This window comes from Hippoglossus stenolepis, chromosome 4 (assembly GCF_022539355.2).
Source record: "Hippoglossus stenolepis isolate QCI-W04-F060 chromosome 4, HSTE1.2, whole genome shotgun sequence".
In the NCBI taxonomy this organism is placed as follows: Eukaryota; Metazoa; Chordata; class Actinopteri; order Pleuronectiformes; family Pleuronectidae; genus Hippoglossus; species Hippoglossus stenolepis.
Genome location: NC_061486.1, coordinates 27,865,847 through 27,889,101, shown reverse-complemented (window position 1 = coordinate 27,889,101; position 23,255 = coordinate 27,865,847). Strand labels below are relative to the sequence as shown.

The 23,255-nt window shown below is 40.3% G+C and overlaps 2 protein-coding genes across 6 annotated transcripts in view; both read right to left on the bottom strand.

The window, feature by feature from the left end:
- sgsm2 (small G protein signaling modulator 2) overlaps positions 1-12,515 on the bottom strand; it is a 103,737-nt gene extending 91,222 nt beyond the window's left edge. For 3 of the 5 annotated variants that reach the window (XM_035153451.1, XM_035153449.1, XM_035153450.1), the window contains exon 1: positions 11,881-12,514. In XM_035153451.1, the coding sequence (XP_035009342.1) occupies positions 11,881-11,940 (60 nt within the window). In that variant the 5' untranslated portion in view covers positions 11,941-12,514. Of the gene's footprint in view, positions 1-11,880 lie in introns of all 5 variants that reach the window. The other 2 variants (XM_035153446.1, XM_035153448.1) reach the window with 1 other exon arrangement.
- Positions 12,516-14,801: 2,286 nt separating this feature from the next.
- tnfaip1 (tumor necrosis factor, alpha-induced protein 1 (endothelial)) lies at positions 14,802-22,233 on the bottom strand. The gene is made up of 7 exons (XM_035154889.2): positions 22,055-22,233; positions 20,720-21,075; positions 19,576-19,745; positions 17,891-17,974; positions 16,342-16,394; positions 15,997-16,192; positions 14,802-15,787 (listed from the first exon to the last, which is right to left on the bottom strand). Exons 2-7 carry the CDS (start codon positions 20,964-20,966, stop codon positions 15,557-15,559), a joined length of 981 nt encoding a protein of 326 aa, XP_035010780.1. The 5' UTR covers positions 20,967-21,075; positions 22,055-22,233; the 3' UTR covers positions 14,802-15,556.
- Between the last annotated feature and the right edge of the window lie 1,022 nt (positions 22,234-23,255).

Genomic DNA, 23,255 nt, shown 5'->3' with positions numbered 1-23,255 from the left:
TGCTGAATGAGCAGACACCACTTTCAGGTCAGTGTGAACTCTCCAGTGAGCTTTTATTCTTCTTTTTAATGCTCTCATACAGAGACTGACCACCACCCGCAGAGAGATGTGCAATTAGATCCATATACAGTATATACATACATAGAGCTGTAACTCTACCCAATTAATAAGAGTGAAAACAGCAGTTTGTCAAAGAGGTCCAATACCTTAACCTGGACTGTGAGTGGAAATGGTATGATCCTCAATTGGTGATAAAGTTTATTGGTTTGTTGTACAATGAAAGCAGGTTACTTAAATCAAGACTAGGACAAAGCCTTTAAGTGTATGGTCAATGTAGAATATTAAGGACACGGTATACGCCAAAAAGCATATTAGTGCCATCATTGTGTCCTATTTGAATGCAAATAGCCAAATCTGGAAGGGAAATTTTCACATAAATCTCTGATAGGATCAAAGTCCCATGCTTTTTCACCATTTTCCCTGAAAGGCCTGCCCAAAACCAGTCTTACTGCTCTGCAATATCTTCATACCCACAAATAACAACTTTGTCAGTCTGAGTTTGTGTTCAAACCATTATGTAGCCTAGAAATGGTTAGGATAAGTCACGATCTGTTGATTTGATTAGATATCCTTGAAGTTAGAATAAGGGCAAACATGGTGTAGGGCACACACATTAAAAAAACTACAGATGCTGGATCGAAAACAGTATGAATGCAAATGTCAGATGAAGAATTCCCAGATTGTACTGCCATTTCTACTTTACTCCCACACAAGCTGAAGGCCATGTTCTCAAAGCAGAAGCCTCACTGCGTAAAAACTATCTCAATGGTACAAGTCACAAACATACATTTTAAAGCAGCCAAAGTTGGAAAGGAAGTGACATTCTACCTATAGAGGACAAACTAGAAGAATCTCGTCTAACTTGGAAAGAGTCGAATAACATATAAGCCCTTTAAGATGTCAGAACCTCCAAATATTCATCATTAATAGAAGAAAATCATAACCCCAAGTACCTCTTTAGCACTGGGGCCAGGCTGAGAGAGTCTCTATTGAGCCGTCTATTCCTTTAACTCTCACCAGTCGTCATGTTTGGGTAGTAACAATTGTTATTTTCAAATTATTTTCTGCAGCTCCTCGATTTTTCCATGTATACTTTCTCCATGTGAAATGGCTTTTACTTCTTCAAACAAGCAATACAAAACGATAGCTTGCCAGTCGAGCTTTCTGGATGCTGCCATATGAATTTATTAAAGTAAGGACTCATTTGTATTTTGACTTGATATTCGTATTGGCCTCTTCAAGAGGCAAACTTCCAGTGAAGTTTAATTCAGCTGGCAGGGATATTTGAGCATCTAGGGGATCACTAAATCTCTAAATGATTACCATATATCTGTGTGAAATATGGAGCATTAAAGAGAGAAGGGAGGGTCCAGATAAGAGGAAGAAACAGAGAAAGAGAGGAAAGCAAATTAGGACAGAATTCAGTGAAGAATCTAATCGGCGCAGTGGAAAACTTTGGGTACACCTAAATTATGTGCTGCTGCACCTAAATCAAAGTTGCACAGGTGCAACCAATGTAAAAAGTTTGTCTGGAGCCGTGAAAAAGGAAAACAAATATTTTTCCACAAATTTTAATGTCTTTAAATACACATTAACATGAATCCAACATATTGTAGCGAACGGATAAATGGAGGCAGAAGACGTTATCTTTCAGTCAGCAATGCACACATTCAGCGACACACAGGAGCTCTCTCAAGCTGGGCACTGGTTCACTCACAGCACAAGACTAGCCTAGACCTGTCCCTCCAAGCCTCCTGTACACAAAGAGGAGGACCTCTTAAAATTGTGTATAAAAACACAATTTTATACAATATATATAGTAGGGGGTCCCTGCTCCATCTCTCCATCAGTTTGGGGGTCCTTGGCCTGAAAAACGTTGAAGACCCCTGGTCTAACTGTTATGCATGAGTTTGTAGAGCCCATGAGGATTTGTGAGTGAACGTGTGCATACATATCTTAAAGGGGACATAGCATGCCCATTTTACCACAAGTTGATATGGTTCCTTGGGGTCTTAATGAAATGTCTGTAACATACTTTGGTCAAAATACCACAAGGATCATTTAAAACAGCACCCTTTTTACCCTGTCTAAAACAGCCCTCCACAGAGTGACCTGTTTTGAGTGCCTGTTCCTTTAAATGCTAATGAGCCAGCTCCCCCTCCCCTCTCCCCCCATGATTTTAAACGATATAAATTATCAAATATGCATCCCATACTTTGTATTCCCCTTCTGTTGTCCTGGAGTTTTAATTTTCCCAATCACATAATTAAATGTCCCCCTCTGCCCATCCACTACAAGCACACAAGCAGACAGACAGAGAGAGAAAGAGAGGGGTGGGGGGGGGGCTATGAAGACCATCATTTACCCCCGAACCCCGACATTCAACGGGTACAACAACAAGCGGAGAAAGCAGAATCGCGGGCTGACTTTATATATACAGTCTATGGGGCTGACCAGCGGAGAAATGCACGTCCCGTGTGAACAGCCAGGCGGCTGCGCGCTTGGGAACGGCGCTGTGCTGCCTCGCAGCCTCGCAGCCTCGCAGCCTCCGGTGTAAACCCAGCGTGACGGGGGGGCCAAGACCATGTAGGGAGACTTCCAGTGCCTTGTTACGACACAAAACCCAGGAAGCTCAATCGAGTCGCTCAAGCATGACGTTTCTGACTTAGAGGAACCATAACAAAACGCGCGAGTGTTTTTTCCCAGAGTTTTGTGGTTGGTAGACATGCCAGATACCCACATTAACCTGTAGAAGCACTAACAAAGTGGAATTTGCATGCTATGTCCCCTTTAAGGTGAATCCACTGATGGATTGGGGACAGAGAGGCGGAGAGGCCTTCAGGATGTGGGAAAGCAGATTATGGTAACCCCTACATGAATTCTCTCTCGTCGTGGGAGCGAAAGCCATTCACATCTTTAGGTGAGTGGCGAATAATCAGCGAACAGCAGCAGCTTATGACTCCCGTAGGTGAGGGATGAGCCCACAGCTTGGTAAGCATCTAGTATATCCTTCTCCTCAGTAAAACGGAGTAGCCTGAATATGACCTGTCTGGTTTTTGTTTAATCACCGGAAGACTTGGAATAAATCCTTTTGGCCCTCCGATTTCCATGACCCCGCTTGTCGACAGCGAAAAGAGCCATATAGGGAGTTAACGCTGCAGAAAGCTGATTGTGTTGCTCCCCTCCTCTTCTTCAGGCAGGAACAGCAATGTGCAAGGAGGTCCGACTGAATGATATCGGTTCTTTTAGAAAGCGAATTAGTGAGACCGAAACTTGCTCTCCATTCTGGACCCGATAAGCTTCAAACTGCTCATGTCTGTTTGAATGGAGGCAACAGCGGCAGTGTGTGTATGCTGGGGGAGAGTGCAATATTTGCTTGGTCTGATTCAGAAAGATGAAAACATTTGTTTTGATTCAGAGGGCAATGCAGGCTCCATCAGGCCACAGTTTAATTTGTTAAAGTTATCTATTTTTTTTCCATACAAGTTGAGGGATTTCAGTTTTGCAACATCCTTAAAAAGTTAGCTCGGCGAGAGCACCATGCAGCCATCTCACTCACAGACCCAGAAGCCAACTTTTATAACTGGGTTGTAGATAGTCCCAGAGAAATCTGCCTGCTGATCTGCCAATTGACCGCCTTCATAAATTACTACCCAGCCTCAGTGATCATTTTTCAGACAATGACAATCCAGATTCACTATATATACATTTACTGATGGCTCCAAAGATCCTGACACATGGTGAGCTGATGTAGCAGTATATATCCCAGTTAGTGAGTCAATAATTGAGAGAATGGTAACAGGTCATGTGTCAGTATACCACAGAGTTATTCTTATGCACCGTTCAGTGGAAAAACATTCCATCTGAGGGCTATTCCGCACTTACAAGCATAACATCTGCCAGATCATCATAAAGGACTGATGTCATCAATTACATTTTTCTTATGATGGAAAGAAGTTAATTATGTATCTACATTCTTCCTCTGTGTTCATGTTGTTGAGGGAAAAAAGAAGGTCAACACTCCGGCCAAACAAACATCAAGACTAACAAGTCCCATTAACCAAAGCCGAAACTGAGACATCATGAGGTGTATTAGGATAACAAAATACTGGAAGACATCCCCGGAGTCCCTGTGCTTTATTGTTTGCTGCGGCCACATCGCGGATCATGGATCGTGGTGGCATGATTACAATTAGATTGCTTAGATATACAATATGCCTACTTACATATACTATTATTATTGGCAATACTGCTATCATTACAATAGTCATTACTGCTCCCTTCAGACATCAGTCATTTTCTTTTGTATAAATACCAAAAAAATCACAGTATAACCAGAGGAAGTGTTTGTAATGCTGCTTAGAGCCATCCTTTAATGCAGTTGACAGCTACAGTAAGTTTAAACTTATAGTTTATTCGGTGGTGACTGTTTAAGGAACCGCTCTGTCATCGATCAGCTGCCCTGGCTCTGCGCCATGTTGGAATTGCTGATCAGATCTATCTATCAACGACTGAAGTGATGATGTTTTCCTTATTTTATTTTCCAAAACTGATATTAAGGCAATTTTAACAATCAGAACCCTTCAAGCCTTATTAATCAACAAAATTGACGAGTACATTCCTCAATTCCAAAGTGGTTGGTGACATCTGACACACATCTCTGTCCATCCATATGCCTGTCCATAAGAGGAGTTAACATTATGGATATGATTTGGATTGTAATATAAAAACACAATACGGAACGTGATACTGTAGCACAAGCTCAGACTTTAAAAAAAAAATGTTCACACTCTTTTGTAAATGTTCATTCATATACCTTTACCTGTATTGGTTGCAGAAAGCTAAAAGGTGTGACTATTTTAAAGCTCTGTCAAACTTTAAGACATACACAAGTTGATTATTCAAAATCTTTACTCCAATTGATGTTTAGGGTGGCTGCAGTACACCATTGATGTGTGTCCTGGATGGAGCACACAATCAGTCTTTGTAGTAACCAGTTCATTAATCAGCAACCAGCATAATCACAAGCAAAGTAAACAGCCCATTCTAAACATACCTGTTTAGAATGGGCTCTGTACAAGTTGGAAGAGGAAATGTTGGATTATTCCCTAGAAATTGTGGGAATTGGTTTAAGATGTATGGACTCTATGTACCAGGGGACATGATTTTTAATCTCACAATATATTAAAACTACACAGTAGAATAGATGTGCTGTCACTCACGGCACACAAAAAACTAGGACACAAATCCTCACTTGCACAAATGCATACATAAATGTATCACACAGGCACTGCTGCAGTAAATTCATTTTTTTCACAGACTGAATTTATTGTTGCACATGCAACATGTCTTGCACAGCACAGTACTGACATATTGTTTCCTTGTGGTGCCTTTCCTTCTCTCAGTCTAAGTTGCTGCAGTGTGGCTCCATCCTAATCAGCTGTTGTTAAGTGTCATTACTGAGGTAATTATGTATGCCTTAGTGGAGTTGGTGGACGAGGAAAAGGGCTGAAGTGGTGACAGCAGACTCTGACGGATGAGTTAGTGGAGTTAGTATTGATCTAATTTTACTTCTGCAGCAGCTTTCACACAAAACTGAATCATTTACACACAATACAATCCTGTCATCTCCTTAAGAGTGTCATTTCCTGTGTTGAATCAATTGCTCCACTTCTCTTTCAAGAAAATTGAGAGGAAATTAACATTTAACCTCAGAGTACAAAATATCAAGTGGATATAAATGCAGTGTAGACACCATGCCTAGCCTTTCAAGCTCATTGAGATTCAGTCATAAAATAGAATTGTGGCAAGAAGAAATTATTCTGTCCAGGAGGAGGTGTCAGTCTGGGGGAGAAATGACCCTGTGACTGCATAATGAGAGAATATTTAAGGAAGAGGGAAGTTAATGTTGTTTACCTTTAAGCTGCAATATGGCAACCAAGGCAGTTAAATGTACTAAACAAAGGAAACAGTTTTAGAAAAATGGAAACCTTTGGCAGTAGCTTCAAGCATTCAGGTACAGAATGATGATGTTGACTGGTCCAGAACAGCTCTTTAAAGAGTTTTTAATTATCAGATTTTAACTGTCAATCAATCCTGTTGTCACGTTTGGGTAATTGTGTAGGAATCAAAGGTACTGCACTCAGGTGGTTTCAGTCCTTCCTAACAGATAGGAGTTTCTCTGTCCACCTGGGTGATTACTCCTCTGGGACGGCCCCACTTACATGTGGTGTCCCTCAAGGTTCTGTTTATAGGCCCCATCCTATATATCTCCTTATATATGCTGCCCCTGGCATACATTTTTGAGATATATGATGTATCTTTCCATTGCTTTGCGGATGATGTACAAATATACTTGCCCTTAAATTTTACAGTTCACTGCAGCCCCTGTTTGACTGCCTAAATGACATTAAGTCATGGATGACCTTAAACTTCCTCAAACTAAATAAAAACAAGACTGAGGTCATTGTGTTTTGAGACCCTGAACTGCTGGATGTGGGCACCCTTGGCCCTCTAGCTCCTAATATTCACTCCTCTGTGAAGAGTCTTGGTGTTCATTTTGAAAGTGTTTTTAAATTCGACAAGCAGATTTCCTCTGTTGTTAGGTGTAGCTTCTTTCAGTTGAGACTTGTAGCTACGGTAAAGGCCTATCTCCCACCTAAAGATCTAGAGAGGGTGATCCATGCCTTCATAACCTCTCGAATTCACTACTGAAATTCTCTGTATGTGGGCTTAGACCAGTCATCTAATCAATGCCTGCAGCTCGTCCAAAATGCTGCCGCTCGCCTCATGACAGGAAAGAAAAACAGAGAGCATTAAACACCTGTGTTGCGCTCCCTCCACTGTATTCCTGTTCGTAACAGGATTGATTTCAAAATTGGATTGTTTACTCTTAAAACTCTTAATGGACTGGCACTGTCTTGCCTAACTTATCATGAACTCCTTCATGTTCACACTCCAGTTAAAGAGCTGAGATCAGCTTGTGGAGCTTACCACTCGATAAGAGTAGCAGATCTGCCCCCTCTCTAGCACACTTCAAATCATTGTTAAAAACACATCTATTTCTTTGGCCTTCTTGTCGAGTTAAGAACGTCTTTGTATTGCGTGTTGCTGATTTCTTGTTGTACCTTTTACTTTGTAAAGCACTTTGGTCAACCAAGTTAAAATCAAAGTCAAAATTAACACTGTTAGTGGACATGGTGGAGCTGTGTCTGGTCTCCCTAGGGATGTGGAGCTGTCCGTGGTCCCTGCATCCAAAGCCAGGTGGGATTTTTCAGTAAAACCATGTTGTTGGAATGGAAATAATGCTCTTCTAATTTTTTTCCCGTGTCTGCATAGACCAGTAACTGTATGGGGACTATTTTTAGCAGTGAAACCAAAGCAGAAAGACTTCACTAAAGCCTTTTTGTATTTATCGCAAGTCATATTCAACAACATATCGCATGTTTTCCCTCATATTGTGCAGCCCTATGCTGCATGAATGTGTGTGTGAATGCGGGGATGGCAATAAACTTTACTGTAAAGCGATTTGAGAGGTCATCAAGACTAGAAAAACGTAAATACAAAAAGAAAGAATGTGTTTGAGCAGGCATCACATTGGATTTTGTCAAACACCACAGCTTTACCGCAGATGACTGACCGGTGGTTGAGTATGAGAAAAGGATTGTGGGTTCTGTGGTAATTGATGGCTGCATTTAATTTAATAGACCATGACAGGGCAGTAGTGGGGGGTAAACGCACCTAAACACAGTTTGCGTACTTTTTTAAAATACAAAATAGCGTTTACGCACCTTTTTATGGTGGTTTACTCTTTTGTTATTGTCAATTTTTTTTAAGTTTGAGTCAATTACTGAGCATTATATGACAGTTCAGAGCACAACCCCATCTTGCCCCTGCCCCTTCTCACTGTTGCCTGGCACGCGATCCATGCTCCTCCCTCTGCTTAGCGTACAACAAAAAAAACACGGCTAACATTACAGGTTGCAAATAGTAAGTATAAATATGAATAATTGGAAGAAGTTACAGAACTTACAATAAATCTGTGTGTGTGCGTGTGTGTGTGTGTGTGTGTGTGTGTGTGTGTGTGTGTGTGTGTGTGTGTGGGTGTGTGTGTGTGGGTGTGTGTAGATGGTTGAATGGCAAAACTCTACTCTATAGCACTTTGAGTGGTCATCAAGACCAGAAAAGTGTTGAATAAATGCAGACCTTTTACCATCTATATGTGTTTCAAAACACCCTGCTGCCTGTACTGAGGAAATCTCAAGGTTTACTCTTGGTTAGGTGTGTAAAATAAATAACCAATAGCTTTTTATCATTGTTTCAGTGTTCTCCTTGTGGTCATAATGCATGCAAGCTTACGTTAAGTTTTCTCATTTCTAATGTAAGACTGCCTGCTCTAGTCAAGAATGACGACAGAGAGCATCTTTTCAAACTTGCTGTATCTCTGGAGAAACTATGGGGGTGGCACTTCACGTTGAATAGGTTTTGTAAACCCTCATATCTTTTGACCTAACAGACACTGATGAGTTAGTCAACTAGTTCACCACTTCAGACTGAGACATCTTGACAACTACCAGATACTGTAGATTCACATTAAAATAATGACAGACTTTCAGGATTCTTAAAGGATCAATAAATCTGATGCTTCATCTAGAGTTAGGGTCAAAACATTTGAATTTAAACATCCATGTTCCCTGCAGGCTCAACTGTAATAACTTTGTGAATCATGTTACTTTTAACCTAAATAATGTCCACATAGTTTGAAAATTGCATCTCTGGTGAATGGACTACATCCTCAGTAAATTGGATGGTTCACCAGGAATACCAGTGGATGTATAGATACATTATCTGCCAAAGCTTTTATTAATATTGTGGATGGATCATTTTGCTACTTGTGTGGTGTTTTTCCACAAAGGGTTACAAAGCAAGAATTACAAGCAAGATTGGTAAAAGCAACTCTCACTATATGTTAACAGTGACTTGTTTTTTTTCCATCACTATTCTAAATAAATGGGACAGATTTTCAGGCATTATTGGTCTGCAGTCTGTAGCTACGACACCAGGATCAGAGCGGTCCCTGTACTCTCTTAATATCTGTCATAATCATAGTTGTCACAAAGGACATATGGCACCTTATACAACTTACACAAACACAGCACTTACGCAAGTATGATGCTGTATTTTACCCTTTTTTTACAGTATGACTGACAACTGCAGTTCTGGTGCATTGAAGTCAAAATGGCTGATCTGGGATTTATATTGTTAAATAAAGACAGGATTAACAGAGGCATGAAAAAAGCTGTCATATCTCTTAAACTGTACAAATATTCTCTCTAATAACAACATCACCGTACATTTTGATTTGTTTGTTGGAAAAACTGTATTGCTGGCAGCCATACTATTCTTTGTTTATATATATTGAATATTTGTATTCTTAGTACATGAGAAAAAAATCCCCTAAACAGAGCTCCTCGCTACATATCATACAACCAAACGGATCCTGATGGTAGCAGGTTAATACTGAAAGGCACTTTTTTTCTCAGTACAAGAGACCACCTGCCTCACTGCTGCGATATTAATCGCCAACTGATGCAATTTAACTTCTCTGGGAGCTGCTTAAGCTTTCAGTTGCCAAGCAATACTGAGATAGCTGAGTGCTGCTTAAAGAGACAGGAGCTTTGGACCAGGAGCTAAACGCCTTTGTTCAAACACTATCTTTCCATCCAGGTCACTCTGCTTTAGAATTCCCGAGGGCATTGGCTACTGACCAGCATTAATGGATGAACTGTGACCAATCACTGACACTTTGGAACAATATGGTAAAAATTCAAACATGACACAAAGAAAAATATGTATTGACATGTGATGAAAATTTACATTTAAAAGTATAAAGCAGAAAATAAGTTTTCTTTAAAGAATGTATACTGCCTAAGCACATGTCATAATGAGCAGAGGTGTGGTTAAAGATGCAGCTCAGAGCATCAACACAGCTTCCAATGGCCCAGTAGTTAATGAATTTAACGTTCCTCATTCTTTCTCTGATGTTTGGAGTTTGGTAAACACAGCTCCCCCTGCCTGCTGAAGATGTCTTAAGAACTGCAGCTATTTTTGGCCCCACAGACATTGTGATGATTTAATTATTTAAGAGCTGACCTGTGGGTGAATGAGGGATGGGCCGGAGGAGGACAGGAAAGTATTTAGCCTTCACTCACACTGGCTCCTTCCACTAAACTTTTCCGTCTGCATATTTTACATGACAAAATGTGCTACAAGTGAAAATGAATTAACATAAATGTTACTTGTGGCTGCCCTTATGGTCCAACAACTAGTGGGTACTTTGGAAAACAGCTCAAACACCCTTACACAATAAATATCTCTAGTTACTACTTAAACACTTTTATGAGATGATTTGTCTCTATCAGTGTTTTGACTCTGATTTATTTGAGACTTAAGTTTAGGGGACGCTTAGAATCGCTTTGTTTTAGTGTCTCATGAGTACACATGTCGGAAAAAAACACAACATTTAGACAAATTGTGTTGCTTGTTACTTTCATATTTTAGTCTTTTCTAAAGTGGTCTGTACTGTGTGTGTCCGTACTGAGTAATTCAGATTCATCACAGATTTCCTCTCTTACTGATAGGCATTGTGCAGTGTTTACTGTTCTTAGCTTTGACTTCAGCTCTACCCTCATGAAAAGGGGGTTTGACAGCTTCAAAGTCTCCTTGGACTTGTCACTGACCCCATGTAAGGGATGTTGGCTACAACACTGCTAAACAATCAAAATTAAATTGGTGCTAAAAGGGAGTGAATTCATAAAGGTTCCACAAACCAATGTGCAGGTACCCCAGTGGAAAAAAGAGCTAACTTATTTACACATTTCATTGGACTAGATGTCAAAGGCTGAACAAGAAGTGTATCACTGACATTAAAGTCCAGAGCAAAATAAATGTTGGTACTGTGAAGTACACTTACTTTGTCTACCCTAACAGGACAGACTTTTTACATCAGCTGCAGAGCTATATCAGGTCACACAAGCACAAGCTTTGGTAAACGCATCTGATTTCATGTCACAAAACATGAAATGTTGATTACATCCAGTTCATTCTGTGGTTAAATTGAAGACCAGAATTACAACTCACGATTCTTCGTGAGGGTGATGTCTGGAACTCTCAAAGTTCAGACAACACGGATTGTACATTTTCTTCTCTTTTGCTCGACTGTCTGGTGGATTGTTGGCCTGATATTTTTAGTCCGACCTGTCCTCTCCACTTTAGTGATGGTACCTACAGGCTCACATTTGCTCTCACTCAGATTAAAGTGTAGGCAGTAATCCACACCTTGTCTCCATCAGTGTCACTATCATTTTCACAGACATTTTACCGCATGTTGTGAAGGAAGCATGATGATTTGGATGGTAGTGGGTAGAGAGGTTAAAGGAGTAATGTCTTACTCCTCACTGGAGAGATGCGAAACATTCATCACCAGGAACAAAATGCCTGGAGCGCTGTTTGAGCTGTGGATGTTAGTATTGGTGGTGGAGGCAGCAGACACAAATGCAGCCTGTACTGAAAGAGGCATCTTTCAAATGAACGTAACAAACACTGAATGCAGTTGCAGCTCCATTTATTCAGCCCCGTTTTGGTGAACTTGTTAGTAAACGGAGAAGAATGCAGTGCAACACAACATGTAAACACTGGGATCTGCCTTAACGTTGAAGCAACACGTCCACGCTTTCTGTCGTGACTTAGAAGGAAATAATGACAGAAAATCAAACAATAAAATGAGTGTGACGCGCGGCGGCCCGTCAAACAGCAGCCTACCTCTCGTTTGACGCTCCATAATAATTTCTCTTTGTATTCTTCCTCCGTGGAGCCCTCCATGTCTGCCCGGCTGTGCAGGCCGCAGGTCAGTCTCCGTGGCAGCCTCGGTCCGCTCTCCTCGGCCTTTTCACACCCTCCGTCCGTTTCGGTTTTTTTATTCCGTCTCTCCTTCTTCCTTCGCTCGGCTGGACTCTGACGCAGCCGAGCAGCTTGGCGACGACGTCAGAGGATCCGCCTTCCTCACAGCACTGATCAATGGAAGAGGGACGAAAATCCGTGTGAGCATCCAGGCCCGCCCAACCTGCAGCCTCTCAGCATCCCACACAGCAACCTGTAGAGCCTCCAAGTTATTTATAGCCGCTGCCGTTTCCTCCAGTGCAGTGCAGAGGACAGATGTGTTTTTCACTACGGGTTCTATCTCATCCTGACAGCTCTCTTCTACATAGATGAAGGACTCAACTGGAGGAAACATCAAGTGCATCCGATGAGCCCATTCGAAATCCGCTCTTGTTTAATGACTTCATTCACAAGCTTGGCACCATCACACACAGAGGGATGTAGAGATGATCCCTCCTGAAGCTCATCCTCCTCATTCTCAGTGCTGATGGCAGGTTGAGCTGCTGCAATGTAAATGACGCAACCTCCGTTGGAGTCCTGCTTGTGCCGCCATGTGGGCTGAGGGTGCACTTGCAACCATCACAAAGTTATCTGTTGAGTTGGTATTTCTGTTCCACAGTAAACTGTATCCAATTTGAATTCAACATTGTCAACTCAAAAAGCCTTTTGCCTCAATTTGTTGGCAGGACATTAATCTTTCATTGTTTGATTTCTGCTACAGTCCAAGTCTTGCAGCTAATTCCTTTGGATGACTGGACAACTTAAAGAAGTGGTTCTCAACCTTGGTGTGACCCTCCTCACAAGATCCACCAAGGTGATTCGTTTTCGTTTTTGTAAGAAAGAATCATCATTTTATTACAGATATTAATATCAGCGACAAACACTTGAATCTTTGAACAATGTACAAAGATCTCAAAATATCAAAGTATTTGGTGTGTCTCTATGAGTTTTTGTGAAACCTGATGACTCATGCTATCCCAGCATTAACTGACAATGTTCCAAAGAGCTTCTGATCAATGGAAGAGGGAAGAAAATCAGTGTGAGCCTCCAGGCCCGCCCAACCTGCAGCCTCTCAGCATCCCACACAGCAACCTGTAGAGCCTCCAAGTTATTTATAGCCGCTGCCGTTTCCTCCAGTGCACTGCAGAGGACAGATGTCTTCAAGTTGATCTTGCAAAACCTTTGAGTTTTTGGCATCACTGTCCTGCTGCAGTGTGAATCCTACTCCACAAAGATAAAACCAGAGGGTACAGTATGTCACCTAAGAATGGGGAGGTACCTCTCCTTGTTCAGGGTGTGGTCACTTCAGGGTGGGTGAGTAGAAAAAGCTGCCCCAGACTTAAATATTCCCGCCACCATGTTTCACTAAAGGTTTGCTACACTGCAGCATGATTTTCTCTCCTACTGCTTTGGATACAACAGATCCAGTGTCATGACTTCTTAGAAACCTTTATTACAGCCACGATTTGACATTGAGAAAGAATAACAACTTGCCTTCTGACACTTTCACTTACTTTAAGCAATAAACTGCTGAGGCCCTATTTATAAGAGGGGAACACTGGCTGCAAGTTACTTGAACAAGCCTTTGACAATTAAAACCAAGCTGCATGTCGCATGCTTTAATGGAAATCTGACCTTTTGTAGAGGAGTTCAGTTGGGCGAAGCCCCAAGTTTAATTAAATTGGATTTTTGACATAGAAACAGAGCAGAATCTTAAATATTTCTTCATTTCACATTTGCTTATCTTGCTTTTAAAATGTTACCTTAAATGTCATTATTACCTTGTAACTGTGCTATGTAAATAATGTTTATTATTACCATTATTGAAAGGAGCTATTTTATCTAATTTTGAGTGAAATTTGGTTAACACTGCTTACATTTCACATCTTTTTATCCCACTTTCAGAGCTGTATTAGGTAGTGCAATTTCCTACTGTTGTTGTGTCAGATAAAAAAATGTCTATAGCTAAACATTATCGCTTATCAAAAATGCCTCCACCAAATAAGAACATTTTAATGCAGAACTTTTGTTTGGCATTTTTTGTCAAGGAATCACTTTTTAAAAAAGGTGCAATAAGTATGTTTCTTGTCAGGAGCCAATGGTGGTAATGGTCCTTTGCCAAGAGCTGCAGCCTGCAGCCATTGTTACATTTACAAGACAAGAAGTTTCAATTATCCCTCTGAACAGAGCTACTTCTTTATGGCAGACTGGATGCTACAGTGATGAGCCGGGCCGGGGCTAGCTTAAGTAGAAGTTTATCAGAGATATAAATAGAAACAAATCAAGAGTTAACATTGGTGTGGCTTTCCACCACTGAAGACAGAACTTGGTGAGTGAAGGAATGAAGTTCGATGCTGAATTGGCAACGTTGTCCCTAGATTGGTAATTAACGATTGTTAATGCAAATGTTGGCGTGTAATAGAACAGTCAGGAGCTTAAGGCAATAGGCTGCACACCTCTGGCTCCACACCTCCGGCTCCACTGCAAGGTAACCAACCTGCCGCTGTCATGTGAAAAACTTCTTTATGTCTGTTGTCTAACATGAACAATATAATTCTTGCTCATGCATGGAAAAGGTAAGATTATTGACTGCTTCATTAAAAAAGGGAAGTTTGATTGCTCTGTAAACTGATACACCAGTTCCTCCAGCGGCTCATAGAATGTTGCTGCCTACAAGCATTGCTGCTTCTTTGAGGTGCGCAATGCATAAGAGCATATTACTTTTGGCATGCTGATGGTCAATTTCCAACTCTACAATTCACAAATACTCCTGCCAACTAAAAACAAAACAAGACAAACAATTATTTTTGAATAACAAGAACGTTTATCTACAACTGGAAAAAGGCATCATGGTTAGAGGCAATTCTGGTAAAACTAAATCTTGGGCGAACAAAAGGCTGTTGTAAATATAAATGTGTAAATGAAAAATACAATCTACAAATAGAAAACATGCTTATTCAGATAGTAAGTGCTATAACATAGTTGGCGGATGTGGCTCAGGAGGCAGAACATATCCTCAACTAGCCAGGTCGGTGGTTTGATCCCTGGCTCCTCCAGTCCGATGAAGTGTCCTTGGGCAAGGCACTAAACTGCCAAATTGCAGTGTGTGAATGATTAAAAAAAAGTGCTGCTTATAGAAGCACGATATGAATATGTATTTGAATGGGTGACTGAGACTTGTTCTGTAATGCACTTTGAGTGGTCAATAATACTAGAAAAGCACTATATAAATACAGTCCATTTACAATATTTTATTTTATCTAAGAAATAGTGCACGTTAGTGGTTTGTCCTCCACTAATAAACTACATTTACTTAGTAAAAGCTACGACTCTCTTGACATTTGAAGTATCTGCCTTGAGTCCTCTGATAATTCCTAAATTATGATAGGTCAAAAAGTCAGATGTAATTACATCAATGTCATAACTCTGACTTCTTTTAGATAGTAGTGGTAGATACTAAGATAATAAGAATTTCAAAATAGACATAAACAGGCATCATCACACGTTTGTTCATTAATGTGAAAAGCTCAAATCAGCCCAGTGCTTGGGGGTTTCAGTCTCAGTGTCCCAGTTGCCGGTCATCATATGTGCTGTACCTCTTGACATGGATACGACGAACACGCTCACGAAGCTCAGCTCCCCCCGACACTTCCTCCTCCTCACTGAGAGAGCCACAGTTGTTATAGCTTCTACGAGTGGCCTCCAGCAGGGAGTTGTCAGGCGGTGGCATTGTCTCATACAACAAAGTATTTAGAGTCTCCTCATAGATACGAGCTTCTGGAAACTCCACCTACGACAAGAGACACAGATATCATTTCTACAATGTGAAGAAAAATCTTCAATATATGACAATATACCGCTCAAGATTATAAATTTTCCAACGCAGGTTTGAGCTGATTAGAAACCTGGTTATGCATATGTCAAATAAATAGAGCCATACATATAATATGTCTACTTTACCTTTTCATAAACAGCAATTGTGACTTCCCAAATTCTTACCTTGGTCTGTTTCTTCTCTGTGGCATAGAAAATGGAGGTGCAGCACACCTCAGCAAGTTTGCGGCGCTGACCATAGAAGGACCAGCAGCAGATCTCATCTCCAATTACATCTTTGATGAAGAGGACGCGGCCATTGAAGCTGAGAGACAGCCTGTCGAAGAGCTCGATGTTCTTCAGCAGGTTGTCGTCTGAGTTACTGTGGACCCATAAGGAAACAAAGTGCTTCATTGTTTACTCTAGTCTGTGGCTCATTAGACTTTATTAGCTCAAAAAGTAGTAGAAGAAAAAAGACAATCTTTTATCAATGATGAAACGTGTGGGACCGAAGGAGGAAGGCTTCCTCACCTGGTGTAAGAGTACTTGTTATTGCTTCTGTTGTACAACAGCTTCACCACAGGCTAACAAAGAAAAGAAAAAAGATTCAGTATTAGAATTCATCTAAATGTACCATTTATGAATCAACTTTAAGTTGACATCAGCCAACCTAGGTCAGAATACAAGGTGAGATCAGAGACTATGCCTATAACAAGCAAAAACTGTACCCAATTTAAATTTGTCCCCTTTAAAGTAGTCAACTTGTGCAGTGATACACTGCTCCAAGCACCACTGTGGCAAAACAGTGACACTTCTGCTGAATTTCATTTTAGGGAAGGGGAAGAAGTCACAGGGCTGAAGCTGGGAGCAGGTTTAACCACTGGTGCTGATGGAAGGGAATATGTCAAAAATATTTTAGGAAAACTTGTGTCCAAATAATAATGGCATGAAGAATCCAGGTCCAGGCACTCAAAGTGGTTTGAAAAATGTAAAAGGCCTTTATTTAAATGGGCTTGAGATTGCAAATGTCCAAGTGAGAGCCTCCGAACTTTCTCTAGAGTTTCACTTGCAAGCCCCCTAGTAAAAACTCAGCAGAATGAACCGATGTTAGAACACAGGAGGAGATCCTCCGCAGGATTCACCGCAAGCAAGTGGGTGTGTTGAAGATGTTTCCAACATGCTACAGACGCAAAAATGAAAACAACAAAAAGAAGATAAATATCTCAGGATGAGAAAGCGGTATACTCTCTATATATACTCTAGGTATACTCTGTAGACCTTCCTGAAAAAAATGTAAATGGCATAGATCAGGCCAAGGGGGAATAAAACTGTTTCCAAATGTTTATAGAAGGGAATAATGTTGAAATCACCAGTCTATTCCTAGAGTTCATTGTCTGGCTAAACTGAGTAAGTGGGCAAGAATGGTGTTGGCCAGGGAGGTGACCAAGTACCCAATGGTCACTTGACAGAGCTTCAAAGTGCACATGACCTGAGGCTGGGACAACAGTTTATCTTTTAGCACAACATATTCCCACAGCATGCCCCTTGTCAGAGTGGCCCAGAATTAAACCCCCTAAAACATCTGTAGACAGACCTGACGATGGAAGCTTCCCATCCAGTCAGACTGTCGGCTTGAGAGGATCTGCCTGGAATGTGTTAAACTGCACAAATCTAGGCGTGCAAACCCTGTAGAGACTTAAAATTGTGACTGCTGCGAGGGGCTTCTATAAAGTACAGAATTACGGGTCTAAATAAAGGTGTAGAGAGATTGAAGATTCAAAACTAAGTGATGTTTCCGAAGCTACTCTAAGTGCATTCATATGAAAAATAAGCATATATAATGCATATAATGAATTAGCTGCTAAAGGAAATGAACAGGTATTATTAGTACAGTACAGTATTTTATCTTTTTATTATCAAGAACAATTTTCCACAAAAGACCTGATCCTGATTTCTCTCATTATAAATTAGCACTTCAGTGGGCTCAAATTGATGGAGATGCTGTTAAAAAAATAGTTCAACAATATTTGTACAATATTTTCAGTGTCTCTGATTCAAGATTCTGAATTTCCATATTTACCTTTGAGGAAGATTGGATGAGCCTCTCTTCTTCCTTACTAGAGGTCACCACAGGTACAACACACAGGGGCTGCTCTTTATTGCCCTGTCAATCAGAAATCATTATACACTTAAAGTTGAAGGTATCATAGCATTTAGGGATTGGGTATATTTAATCATATTTAAATAATACCATGACACATTTTGATAATTATTCTTATTTAGATCATTGTTAAACATTACTAATAAAATAACTATATGAAATACAAAATGAAGGCCTTCTGAAATGATTATTTAAATTCTCAACATTTAAGTAGAAACTCAAATACAACATTTTATCTAAATACATAATTACATAAAATGTACCATTGCACAATTTTAAATTGCTTCTTACATGCAGTCAAAATAAGTCAGGATTAAGAATTCATAACAAAGAGTAGAGATGCCTTTGACAAATATCTCAGAACTTCTTTCTTCGCCATTTTGCATGCCCTTTTAGGATGGCTCCGACCTAAACTCAGCTTTTTAGTTTCCTGTCCTCTGACAAGTCACTCAAAGCTTTAAAAGCCATTACCTAAGTTTAAGACCCTGATAAATGTGCTTTGGCCCGCAAGACGGCCTGCAAATAAAGCTGGCATGTGTGTGATATGATAAGACTAAGGTATATCTGTGGTCAGCCTCGTTTTGATCTGCTCCTATTCACCCTTATTCTGTCCTTTCCTCCTGGGGCTGCATATGTAGGAATAAACACACACATACATGCTGACACGTGACTTACACACTCAAATATAAAGGCATGATCAAAGTTGAATAGTCGTGATGTACAGCATAGAAAATGGTCTGATTCTTATCCAAAAGACCCTGAGCACGAACCTCATCAAATGTCTGAATATCTAGACCTCATGTCTCAAATAGGCGGCACTAAAAGTGATAAATCATTGAGAGAGCAGCTTTTCTAGCCTTTATAGCACTGGTTTGGCAGCCCAGGAAACCAACTGCATGTGTTGTAAATCATCTCATGTGATGCTACTCAACCAATCAAATCTATGGCTTCCAGTGTCCGTGATTGAGATTCACACACTATGGACAGAGAGACAGTGAGAAGTCAGTCAGAAGGAAGAAAGAAAAGTAACTTCACATAGTGTGCTCTGAAAAGAGAAAGGTAGACAGTGAAAAGCAGTTTGGTTTTAGGTTTTTCAGCTACTTTCTCTCACTGAACAAGAAAACTGGGGGTGGGATATAAGAGGAAAAGTTGATAAGATACGTAAATTAAAAAAAAAAATTGATATAGACTAGGGTTGGGCTGATGGACGATACCATTGCCAAGCCATCACAATATTGAGTCTACATCGTTATGCACCCTCGACGTTCGACAGGGGTACAGCCTGCCACGCTGTGTCTCGAAATTCAGTTTCTACTATAATGTAGAAAAATACAGTGGAAACTGGATATAGTGAATTAAATAATTTTGTTATAGTGATCAAGAAGGCTTTTGTCCAACAATATACCAACCGTGTGATGGTAGTTGAAGAAATCACCACAACCTAAATATTTCTCACAGACTAGCCTTAATATATTTTGTAATATTTGAACTAAAAAGAACTAACCAAAATAACTCTTCTTCTGATATACTAAATATCCAGGGGCTTCGCACTACATCCCCTTTTCTCCCTTGTATAAATATGGGCCAGTATGGGTGTAACTGACCTGCAGGGTGTTTTGACAAAGCTCCACCAGGCCCTGGATGAGATAATACTTTGCCTCAGACAGCAGCTCTTTAACAGCCTGACCGCCTTTGGGTAAGGTGACTGTGCCGTCACGCAGGTAGGACAGTATGCTGCCAAAGTGTTTCCCACTGCGGTCAATCAGGATCCAACCTGAACAGAAACAGACCATGATGAGAATGTGAATATTGTTACCTCCAAGACACTGGTGCAGTCTTGGGGCAGCAAACATCTTTGACAAACATTCTCCATTACATGACAATGTAATCATGTGAGACTTTTTCTGGTGTCATTTCAATTATTTCATAATTCCAAAAATATACCATGAATGCATGTGTCAGACAGGACAACATAATGTATCAGGATGCAGCTAAGGAATATACTGTTAAAGTAGAAATAACGCACTGTGGTTGTATGCCTGCACTACGTGCAGTTTTCAGTAAACATAAGTTTTTTCCAGATTAATATTAAAGTCACTTTGACTAAGGCTTCACAATATATCTCAAATTTACCATCATCGTGATATCAACATGCACGTTATACGTATATGCAAAAGACTGCTTGAACTGGGATGAATGGTGTTCCATGTGCCATGCATTCACTGCTCTTCAAGAGAATCAACATCTCGCCTATTGTCTCAGTGTTGCGTGTGGTTCACAGCAAAATACACGATGAAATGATCTTTCACCACAGTTTCAATGTCTACATTTGTCGAATATGTTAAAAAAGTATCACTTTAAAAGTTAAAGCACGCCAGCGTTTCTGTTGACTGAATCCACTCATTTGTATTAACAAGGATTTTATTGTTACTGTAGGACTGGAAGATGCAAGGATTTATACCGTAGAGTCCTGGCATTGTTTCATAAATTTCAGAAAGTGTTTAGGTTATAACAGGAATTTCCACCACAATTTTGACATAAACACTTTTAACATCACTAGCAGAGGTGTTTTTTATTATTATTATTTAGTGTGAAAAGTCATGTTTAATAAAACATTAAAATGGCAATATTAGTTTTGGTGCTAATGTTAACAGATTTGTGTTATGGAAAGATAACAGCATAAAATGGATTTTAGTCACAATCTATATAGAACAGTCAGCTTGCATGTGCAGTTCAGCGATGGCTTACCTTTTTTATCAGTCAACACTTCCTTCTTTCCACTGAACATGGCTTTCAGAATGGAGTCCTGCCTGGTTAGTATTTGCAGTGTGGTGTAAAACAGGGCCCCACCAACATTAATGCGGACATACTTGTTGCCCAGGCCGACCGCTCCTTGATAACTGCAGGTCTTAGACTTGGAACAGGTCAGAGGAGGGGCTGGGGAGGTGGAGTCTGACCGGGAATGTTGCTGGGGCAGGCAGCTCTCTCCAGACATGTCCTTTTGGAGATAGATGACCACCCTGCAGACGGAGGTTCGAAGGTCCCCCGCCGTGATGACAGTTACTGATGTGGCCACCACAACCTCTCACTGCTACAGATCATTGCTGACAAAACATAGAACACTGAGATTGAGCCAAAAATGCTGTAGATCTACAGGGAATGTCAATGTTTAACTGGTAAAGCAAGGACACCTAGTGGCTGAAGGCATGTATTATAATACCGAGTAGAAAACACTACTATTATCTTTTCCTCAGTCCCCCTTTCCAGTCAATGGAATGTCACTGGGCCGGAAACTAACGGGGGTAGGGAGGGGCACATATGACTGAGTAAAAGGACAAATTATGACACACAACATAACTTATTTTGACATTAAGTAAAATCCGCAGCTGCTGTCCAACCTCCAGCTAATTTACAGTGCTCTCAAATAAGCTTCAGCTCGGTTTAACAGAATAGTGCCTACGTTAAGTGTGACAGCATAAACAACTTTAAATAATTGTATTTTGTTTCTAGGGCACAGCGTTAGCATCGCTAGCTAATAAACATTAAGGTTTTAACTTGAAATAGATAGTTGTGAAAGTTATTTAGTTAGCTTCTATTAGATGGTAAACTACTGTCGACATAACGTCAACACACAGAGAGATGTGGTTACTGACCTGAACTACTCAACTTAACAAGTGAACATGAAGTAACAGCTAACTTAGTTACTATTACTGAGTCAGCGGCAATTTACAGTATTGTTATGAACGCCGTTATATACACAATTTCCCTCTGGGATCAATAAAGTGTTTCTGATTCTGATTCGCTGAGGGCCACACTTCTTGTGCTAATGTTAGCAAATGTTGAGAGGAGTGAACAAACGTTCAGCATGAATGAGACACAACTAGAAAAGAACAAGCCAACTGTATAACCAAAAAAGACAGTAACCTCTCGGTAGGTTTATAACAATCAGAGAAGATCCTTTAGATGTATATGTTCAATTAAATAAACATAACACTTTCAATGGAGGGTTTAACGTTACTGTCCCTATCTGTAGTGAACAAAACGTAACCGGGCGACACTTTACGACTTTTGACGGTTACTTACCGACCTCTCCTCTTCACTGGTCAGGAAACCGCATACTGGGTGGCTAAGTCACCTTATTTATCGTCATGATACATGTCAACAGCCTTGTCAAGATGTATTCACAACAAAGTAGGTAAAGTTTCCCCTTCTTCTTCTTCTTCTTCTTCTTCTTCTTCTTCTTCTTTAATGGCGGGTGGCACCTAATGTTAAAGGCGCATTACCGCCACCTACTATTCTGGAGTGGGGGTCCCAGTGTTTGGTCTGCGAAAATACATAAATAAAAATAAAAAAAACCAACTAACAGACAAACAAAAAAACACCAACAAATAAATAAAAGAAAAAAAGAAAAGAAAAGAAAAACCCAACCCTAATTTAAACTTATATCCTCTTCATTAAACCGGTTTCTCTTAAAAACTCAAACAATACTTTATATTTTCCTTCTCCAATATTAAACAAATTCTTCAGGTTTAACTCTTCCACTCCACCTCTTCCCTCTTCTTCTTCCTCTTCTGCTTTTTATGGTGGTTGGCTAACAACTTTTCAGTGTATTACCGCCACCTTCTGACCCGGTGTCCCTGACCCTGTTTTTTCATCTACACCAGGGGTCTTCAACGTTTTTCAGGCCAAGGACCCCCAAACTGATGGAGAGATGGAGCAGGGACCCCCTATTATATATATTGTATAAAATTGTGTTTTATATTAAACTGGGCCTTGTGCCATGTATAAATACAGCTACCCTGTTATTGTGCAGTCAATACTAAGCTATTCAAATAATACACAGGTTCATATATTCATGTTTTTATTATTGTGTGTCGCTGAATGTGTGCATTGCTGACTGAAAGATAACGTCTTCTGCCTCCATTTATCCGTTCGCTACAATATGTTGGATTCATCTTAATGTGTATTTAAAGACATTTAAATTTGTGGGAAAAAAATTGGTTGGAAAAAAATAAATAAATAAATAAAAAAAAAAATTGTCTAATCAACCAAAAATTCCGCGACCCCCCTGCATTACCTCCGCCGCCCCCCTAGGGGTCGCGGACCCCCTGTTGAAGACCTCTGTCCTACACTGTATTCCTTTGATTAGTCCTGTTCTAGTAAGAAAAGAAAGCCTCGCCTTGTATCCAACATGCCCAGAGTTCAATGTCAGCATTCTTGAAATCTGATGTGATCTTTTTCCAGTCTGCTAATGACAATTTGCCTTTCCTATTGAGATTGATGA

Bases quoted from the DNA above. Each gene is read 5' to 3' on its own strand.
- tnfaip1 (XM_035154889.2), bottom strand. From the start codon at position 20,966: ATGTCTGGAGAGAGCTGCCTGCCCCAGCAACATTCCCGGTCAGACTCC. The intron at 16,395-17,890 runs GTAAATATGGAA...TTTCTTTGTTAG, and splicing joins TCATCCAATCTTCCTCAAAG to CCTGTGGTGAAGCTGTTGTA. The intron at 16,193-16,341 runs GTGAGGAAGCCT...ATGGGTCCACAG, and splicing joins AACAAGTACTCTTACACCAG to TAACTCAGACGACAACCTGC.